Here is an 8,437-nt window from a genome sequence, read left to right on the forward strand (position 1 = left end):
ACTTGCTACAACTGGGTAAGTTTAATTTAGTACATTACATGTCATTATATACGTTAATTAATATGAGATACATTTTGCATCTTTTGTATAGCCTGATAAGTGCGAGAGATCTCGGAAGGCTGAAAATTGCCGATCCTAATTAAACTCCCTTGCATAGCCAAATAACACACTCTATCCAATTGAAGTATGAAGGAGATATACTAACAGCTTAATAAATATGTCCCAGTTTATTAATCCTGAAGACGCAGAATCTTCAAATGTGTTTCAAATAAAAGTAATTACGTGGTCTGAATACGAACATCGTACTCCTATTTTACTCCAGGATTTGAATGGTCCCTGTCCCTTAATTGCCCTCGTGAACACATTATTGTTGAAGAATGAAATAGACATCCGGAATGAAACGTTCAACCCAATTCAAGACGAATTTCAAGTCAACAGACAAAGAAAATCTGATGGAATAAACAACTTGAAGCTGTTATTGTTAAAAGACCACTTAAACGCAGGGTCAATTACACTAACTAAATTGCTAGCCCAATTGGGGGATATATTGTTAGTTATGTTAGAAGTCTATCAGAACAAGGTTTCCAATTATAATCTTGATAATCTATTGAAAAGTTTACCTTTGTTACATACTGGGCTTTCTGTTAATCCGAATCTCGTCGATGGTGAATTTCCGCCTGAAGATTTATCAACAACATTATTTGATGTATTTGACTTAAAGCTCAGGCATGGTTGGTATTATAGTCCGTCGTCTAGTTCGATCCTTCCTGGCGTGGATAATGATGTTTCTTTGCAAGGTGCCTTTCGTGACCTACAAACCTTTGATAAGATCCAAGATTTTTTGCTTTATGAACCAAGAAATGATATTCAAGAGGATTTGAGAATTGAGATTGAAGAAAAGCAAAGGATGATAAAGGCATGGTTAGATAACAATCCGACACAATTGACTGATGCCGGAATGAAACATTTGAATAGAACATTAGAGGCTGAAGAATTTATTGTTTTCTTCAGGAATAATCACTTTAGCACTCTTTATAAGAAAGATGAAAATGACTTCTATACGTTACTTACTGATGCTTCATTCCACAGGACTGATAAATCTTATAAAGACATTGTTTGGCAATCATTTATCTCAGTATCTGGTAAGGATGATTTATTTTTCGCAGGCGACTTCGTTCCTGTTCTAGAGGATATAGAGTATTCTAGTCCGGATGATGATTATATGTTGATAAAGCAATTACAAGAAGAAGAAGATGAGGCAATTGCAAAGCAAATGCAGCAACGATATAATAAAAATGGAGATAAAATGAAGGACAAACTTACAAAGAAAGACGGGAAACAGTCACCACCCTTAAATAAATCAAGCAACAGTCTGAAAACTAAGCTGAAAAAAAAATCTACATGCATAATCGTATAGGTAAATTAACGTTTGAATTAGATACAAATATTAATTTTATATAATACATTGTTTCGTAAAATTGGTAACGATTTTCTTAATCTTCTTGTGCATTTACATTGTTGGCATCAGGTTTTTCTTCCGATTTATCTTGATCAGGAATGTCTTTTGTAGCCTCATTGAATTCTTCTGCGATGTCTTCTTCACCTTCATAATCCATTGGATCAAATTCGGACCTAATAGCATCCATTTTTCTCATTTCATTGGTATTTGGTTCTCTTAATGCAAAGTTAATTACATCCACAGCACTATCACGTAAGAATCTATTGATTTCGCTATTAGTGGAGGCCCTATGCTTCTTTAAATCAATTCTACCTGTAACGGGATAATAATATGCAGCTTTTCTTTTCCGTGTTTTCTTATTTTCAGAGGCACCTTCAGCTGGTTCAAATTTAATTGCTAGTTCCTCATATGGCTTCGAGAAACGATGGAAATTCATATCGTAGTCCTTGCTATGCTTAAATTTGTAGTCCTCGATTCCCTCTTGTTCATCCAATATATTAACTGGACGCTCACGTTCACTAGAATTCAATTTTTCCTTTACTTCTTGAGCCTTTTTAGCATCGCGCACTTGATACATTGAAATCCATTCACCGTCTTCCGACGTAATTGGTCTGAATATAGCTGATTCCAAAGAGTTCTTTTGTAAAGTCTCGTCGTATTTCTCCTTTTGTTGTCTCTTCAACATTTGCAATTCACGACTAATCGAAGCAGAACCAGAAAACTTAAGTGTTAAGAACTTTGTGTCCATCATCGAAGTATCTGGTAATAATGGCCATGTTGATACCGCCTTCAAGTGTTTCTTGCTTGGGTGTTTTAAATTAGTGAAATTATCCAAAGTCTCTTGAGCTTCGTCAAAGGTTTTCTCTACTGCCGCCAACTGAGAAGCAGGGTCATTTGCCTGTTCTGCTTTCTTCGCCTCCGCAATTTCCTCAACATCGTCATTTCCGTTCAAGGTACCGTTTGATTTTGGTATTTGTTTCTCAGCGATATATTCAGTTCTTCTCAAAAACGAAACATCTGGCTCTGATTTAGATATCTTACCAATTCCTGCATCTCTTAATAAGGCTCTATCCTTGGGGTGTAATATAACGTGCTTGATATCGTCGTTATCATTCTTCTCACCGACCATTTTGTAAATACTCGATTCGTTTTCATTATCCAAGAACCCAGGATTATTAATCAAATTTAAATTCATCCCTAATTCTTCATCGACAGACTCTATAAAACTAGTGAAGTTCTCTTTTCTGAACAACGAACTCATTAACTGTTCTGATTCCGTTTTGGACGATACCTTCTCAGTTGTATTGTAATCTATAAACTTGGGGTTCAACGGAGGTGGTGGTAAATTATTAATATAACGCACCTTAGCGATATATTCTTGCCTTATAGGCTTATGAGGCTTCAGTGACATAATATTATCAACTATTCAAACTTTTCAACTCTAGTAATATTGATATGGTTTATTAAGATCTATTAAATGGATGAACTTTTGACATTCTGGAAAGTAGTGTGTTGGTCAAAATGAAAAATTTCCATAATAGCATACTTCTGGCCATAAATATACAATAAATCAGAATAATACACTAACTAATAGACACATTCGTTATGTTCAGAGGTAGTAGGACGGAAAACCCTGTGAATATATTTCATTTTACTGAAATTTGTTTATAATCTTTTTTAAATAAGAGACCCAATTGTACATTTATCAATACTTAATCACTAGTTTGACTTAATTTTCATCTCCAAAGGGGCCAGTTTTATGATAGAACGTAGTCTAGTCAATTCGATTCCTTGGTTTTGGATTGGATATATATGAAATGTATTTTTGGGACATTGGTTAAGCCCGAGCCTTGTCTGGGTTGGCCGTGCTCTCCATATAGCTATGAGATAAGAAATAATTCAAGCTTATCGGACTTGAACTTGTTGTCGTACAGTCAATACCTACAACATTTATTTATTAACTTATTATAAGCTGAATGTTAATTTTGGTTCTAGTATTTGGAGATATCGCATTTCGCAGCATATTGCGAACCTTACAAATGTATCTACGATATGAAGTAGTAAGAAACAATCTAGAAAATTCAAATAGAAAGTAAAATCTATTCCAGGAAATTTGCTTTGTAGTATCCAATTTATAAAAAAATGTCTAGTTATCAATTCCTTTAAGTTTCGCAATAGTCTTGTAGAAGTTTGCACCTTGTGCTTTAGCAATCTCAAGCTCTAAGTCTGACACCTTTCTAGACCCATCTGAGGAAGCAAACGTACCAGCACCCCATGGCGAACCACCGTGTACTTCATCCATGGAAGTGATGCCTGGGTGTGAATATCCTAATGGGACGAATACCATACCATGATGAACTAATGTAGACAAGTTACTAATAACTGTAGTCTCTTGACCACCACCAACTGAACCAGTGGATACAAAAATACCTGCTGGTTTACCAATTAAAGCACCCTTAGCCCACAAACTGCCAGTGCCATCCCAGAAAGCCTTTAATTGCGAAGGCATGTTACCGTATCTGGTTGGGATACCAAACAAAAAGGCATCATATTCGGTCAATGTATCATTAGTTGCAAGAGGGAAATCTGGTTTAGGTGGAGCCCCCAATTTCTTAAGAAGGGAATCTGGAAGGGTTTCTGCTACTTGAAATATCTTTGCTGATCCCCCGGCTGATTCAATACCAGTTTTGGCTGCTGTAGCCATTGAGGCAATATGATGGTAGAGTGAATATGTAATAATGGCAGTTCTTGGTCCCATTTTATTATATGTAAATAGTTACTGAAGATGAAGAAAAACCGACTGTTCCATATGAGAGGAGAGGTGTTCTTATATACAAATATCAGATGCATTGCATTCGCAATTGCGCAGTTACTAATATTTTACTAAAGCAATTCTATTAATTTTGTTAAGCATTGTAGAGTACTGTATTTGGACAAATCTGAGCTAGATGCAACTTCTTTTATCTGTCTACTTCATTAAGCTGTCAATATTAACTCTAATCTTACTTGTTTATGTTAAATTTGTAATAGACTCCGTGCTTCAAAAAGTCGTATTAGAGTTTAGATAAGGCTTCTGTGCAGATACAGAGAACAAACTCCTTTACGTGGTGTAGTATCGAAGATTCGGAAATAAAGATATTCCATTGAGGGGAACTACTAATATTAAACGAAAGTACATTTGTAACTCTATTTGAAGGTAATCAAAATCTATTTAGGATCCTCGTATGTAGTTGGATCTACATTACCCCAGGTTAAAACTTCGTGAGATTCAGGCTTATCCAAGGCCTCAACAATCTCATAATCCAAGTCGATCTTTCCAAGATGGGTTGTTTCGTCCAATTCATCACTCTTTCCGTCAGCTAAAACACCTAAGTTTTGCTTGATTCTTTCTACCTTCTCGGACTTAACCAATACGATAAAACCTTGTAAGAAAGACCACTTCAATAAAATTTCTGCCTTAGGAATCTTGTATTTAGCTTCCAAGTCTAAGAGCTCTTTATCATCGAGCTTTTGCCCTTGAGTCAATGGAGAATATGCTTCAGCCAATATGTCATGTTCCACTAAGTATTTTCTCAACTTTAATTGTGGCAACCATGGATGCAATTCCAATTGATCCACAACTGGCTTGACTAACAACCCATCCCAATTCAATAATTCTTCTAAATGCGCAATTCCGTAGTTTGAAACACCGATAGACTTGATGTTTAACACAGGATTAGTAGCATCGTTAACAAACTCTTGTAAAGCTTTCCATGTTCCCAATCTCTTTTCCTTGTTAGATTTAGGAGAGTGTATAAGCACCAAATCAACGTACTCGATGTATTGCTTTACGTTGTCGCTGATTTTTTGCACAGCCTTTTTAGTTTCTTCATACCCGTGGTCCTGGTTTCTGATTTTGGTGGTGTACCAAATATCCTGTCTGCCTACGTCTGGGTTTTCCTTCAAGAACGCAGCCACTCCTTGTGATGTTTCTTTTTCATTACCATACCCAGCTGCACAGTCAATATGACGATATCCGGCTTTCAATGCTTCGTAGACTAACTCCTTGGATTTCTCGACTGGAACTTCGTAGCACCCAAACCCCGTTACTGGAATGTGGTGTCCATTATTCAATTTATATTTACTTTGCTTGGTAAGTTGGATGGATGTAGTAAGGTTGGACATAGTAGTATTCTATTCTATTTATTTAACTTTTATGCAATAACAGTTCTATAATTTTTAGTGTATCTTTAGTTTAATTGATCCGAGTGGAGATCTCCGTCATTTATATACTCGCCATTTCGTCTATTATGACATAAGATTGCTACGCAATAGCAACCACAGTTATCGACACTAACTTCTTCAAAAATATCTTGTTTACAAATCTATATACGTCAAAGTTGATCCCTGGGTATCCTGGAAACATATACGGTTGTCTTAGTAGTATATCAAGATCAATTGTTCATACAGTATAAGTGGTTGGTAAGACGTAGTTATCGCACCCACAAATCTAAAGCAGAACAATAAATTTTTCGTCCAAAAGGATTAATACGGTTCAGATATTCCAATTCACTTGGTTTTGTAGATGACTGAATACAACAAGCTTGTAGAATATGAATCTTGATTCAGGGGCCAACTGTAATTATCGAGTGTTGCAGCCAGGTGTTCAGATCTACGTGTCGTTAATGGGCTCAATCGGTGTAATTTTGCTAGCAATTTTGATGAAATACCGTCAGTAAGATAGCCAAGTGTCATTTCCACATACAGTATATGAAGTCGTCTTATCACAGCCTATCTTACCGTATAATGAAGGCATCTATCTGTCGTGCGTGTAACTACTTATATTGAGTGACCCGAGTAAAAATGGCAGCAGCACTTATATGTTGATCATTAGAACGCCCTAGATAAGTGGAAATATTAGCCAAAATAAAGCCAAACATGTCAGGAAGAAAGAAGACTTTGTTGAAAGTGATTATATTAGGAGACTCGGGTGTTGGAAAAACATCTTTGATGCAGCAATTTGTTAACAACAAGTTCTCCCACCAATATAAAGCAACAATTGGAGCAGATTTTTTGACAAAGGAAATTACTATTGATAATAATAAGCAAGTAACATTGCAAATTTGGGATACTGCTGGTCAAGAGAGATTCCAGAGTTTAGGGGTTGCATTCTATAGGGGTGCCGACTGCTGTGTATTGTGTTACGATGTTACTAATGAAAAGTCGTTGAATAACTTGTCTTCGTGGAAAGATGAATTCTTGATTCAATCGAATGTAAGCAATCCCCAGGACTTCCCATTCATTATAATAGGTAATAAAATTGATGTTGATGACTCGAAGAAGATTCCGTCGTTACAAAAAAAGTTGAACAACATAACCAACAACCAGTTGGGCGGTTTGAACTACCCAGTATTTGAAACCAGTGCTAAAGACTCGATTAACGTAGAGCTGGCTTTCGAGGTTATTGCCAAGATGGCATTACAGCAGGAGGAGTTGAATGATGCCAATGGCAATGATGTGAGCGACGACTACAACGACGCTATTAATATTCATTTAGAAAATGATGCAGGCGGATGTGCATGTTAGTTTGGTTAGTTGATTATATTAGGTGATGGTTAATATAGAAGTCCTCTTTTTCATTATGTCTAATTCTTGTTCAAGTTTTTAAATATATATATTACTAGTAATTCAGTGTAGAAAATACAATGTACAAAAAGATTATTTATTGATACACATACAGAATGCTTTCAATAACATATCTGCAAGCTTGTTACCGGTCTTAATGTTACCAAATTGTTGGTTGTGTTGTTGGTTCTGGTGAGATTGTTGATGATATTGTAGTTGAGACGTGCCTTGGTAGCCTTGGTGAGGTTGTCCACCACCGTAAGCAAGATCCCAGTGGTTTGGAATTTGGTTATTTTGAGTGTTAGTTAAGTCGATCACCATAACACCGGTGTTTTTTGGGTCGATTCTATGACTCAAGTTACATTCGGTACACATTTGTTCGATAGCTGGTTTCAATTTGGCAATCCCGTTGGCTGAATGTAACCCTTTACCCACAATAACTCTCAAATGAGATTGGTTGGTCTTAATAGCAGCAGCGATTCTGTTTTGCAAGAAAAACTCGGCTTCTTTAACGTATAATCCATGCAAGTCAATTTCATCTTCAGCACTATCAGCATTGTTTTCACGAAATACATATTCTGCGGCCTGTCTGTTATAGTTCTCAGCTTGTGATAAGATTTTCTTCGCCTGTTCACTCAAATCATGAGCTTTCAGCTTGTCTCCAGCTTGGTAGGCATGTTGCGACTGTTGGGAGAGCTGGTTTTTCTTTTTGTATAATTCGTCAGCTTTAGCACGTAGTTGTTTATATTGATTATCTGTTGCATGGTTGTAATCTCTAGTATCATCGAATCCAAGATGGACCCCTCTATCAGCACAGTCTTGCATGCTATTTTCCAACCAAAATATACTCTCTATTTCCTTAAAGCTGGCTACTTATCAACAAAAGTTTACTTCATTTCACAGTTACTACAACTGGGCATGAAGTCTGTATACAGTATCTATTATGTCCCAAAAAAATTTTCAATAAGCCGTTTATTTTATTACTCCAAGCTTAATTGATGATAAGAAACGTTAGACTTATGTTCAGATAAATTCCTTCTGCTCTACTCGAAGAAAATGCTAAGGTTCATAGTATAAGGGCATTTTTAACTATAATAACGTAGTTTTATCTTCCTCGATAAAGTCTTTTTAGCGAACAATGTGCATACGCCAAACGTTCGATTAGATTAACCACATGGCCCACAATATGCAAATGGTACAGAAACTTACACTTAACGTCTACAACAAAGTTAAAATTTTTATTTATTCAAAAAACTAATTTTAAGACAAGCAACTAATATAAATATCTATATCAATCAGCTTATTTCTTAGCAGCCTTTTGAGCAGCCTTGGTAACCTTACCGGCCTTGTCAGACTTTTCAACAGACTTGATGA

The 8,437-nt window shown here is 36.2% G+C and overlaps 6 protein-coding genes across 6 annotated transcripts; 2 read left to right on the top strand and 4 right to left on the bottom strand.

Moving 5' to 3' along the window:
• Positions 1 to 217: 217 nt before the first annotated feature.
• AC631_04404 (uncharacterized protein) lies at positions 218 to 1,417 on the top strand (the record flags this gene model as incomplete). Its single annotated transcript, XM_015613233.1, has 1 exon — positions 218 to 1,417. One exon carries the CDS (start codon positions 218 to 220, stop codon positions 1,415 to 1,417), a length of 1,200 nt encoding a protein of 399 aa, XP_015465950.1.
• A 76-nt stretch (positions 1,418 to 1,493) lies between these two features.
• On the bottom strand, positions 1,494 to 2,870 carry AC631_04405 (uncharacterized protein; the record flags this gene model as incomplete). The annotated part of the gene is made up of 1 exon (XM_015613234.1): positions 1,494 to 2,870. The coding sequence occupies one exon, from the start codon at positions 2,868 to 2,870 to the stop codon at positions 1,494 to 1,496; it is 1,377 nt and encodes a 458-aa protein (XP_015465951.1).
• A 735-nt stretch (positions 2,871 to 3,605) lies between these two features.
• PST2 (Pst2p) lies at positions 3,606 to 4,217 on the bottom strand (the record flags this gene model as incomplete). The annotated part of the gene is made up of 1 exon (XM_015613235.1): positions 3,606 to 4,217. The coding sequence occupies one exon, from the start codon at positions 4,215 to 4,217 to the stop codon at positions 3,606 to 3,608; it is 612 nt and encodes a 203-aa protein (XP_015465952.1).
• A 449-nt stretch (positions 4,218 to 4,666) lies between these two features.
• Positions 4,667 to 5,623, bottom strand: AC631_04407 (uncharacterized protein; the record flags this gene model as incomplete). The annotated part of the gene is made up of 1 exon (XM_015613236.1): positions 4,667 to 5,623. The coding sequence occupies one exon, from the start codon at positions 5,621 to 5,623 to the stop codon at positions 4,667 to 4,669; it is 957 nt and encodes a 318-aa protein (XP_015465953.1).
• Positions 5,624 to 6,376: 753 nt separating this feature from the next.
• On the top strand, positions 6,377 to 7,024 carry YPT72 (Rab family GTPase; the record flags this gene model as incomplete). The annotated part of the gene is made up of 1 exon (XM_015613237.1): positions 6,377 to 7,024. One exon carries the CDS (start codon positions 6,377 to 6,379, stop codon positions 7,022 to 7,024), a length of 648 nt encoding a protein of 215 aa, XP_015465954.1.
• Positions 7,025 to 7,156: 132 nt separating this feature from the next.
• On the bottom strand, positions 7,157 to 7,888 carry AC631_04409 (uncharacterized protein; the record flags this gene model as incomplete). Its single annotated transcript, XM_015613238.1, has 1 exon — positions 7,157 to 7,888. The coding sequence occupies one exon, from the start codon at positions 7,886 to 7,888 to the stop codon at positions 7,157 to 7,159; it is 732 nt and encodes a 243-aa protein (XP_015465955.1).
• Between the last annotated feature and the right edge of the window lie 549 nt (positions 7,889 to 8,437).

The sequence above is a fragment of the Debaryomyces fabryi genome (genome assembly GCF_001447935.2).
Source record: "Debaryomyces fabryi strain CBS 789 chromosome Unknown contig00117, whole genome shotgun sequence".
NCBI classification, from domain to species: domain Eukaryota; kingdom Fungi; phylum Ascomycota; class Pichiomycetes; order Serinales; family Debaryomycetaceae; genus Debaryomyces; species Debaryomyces fabryi.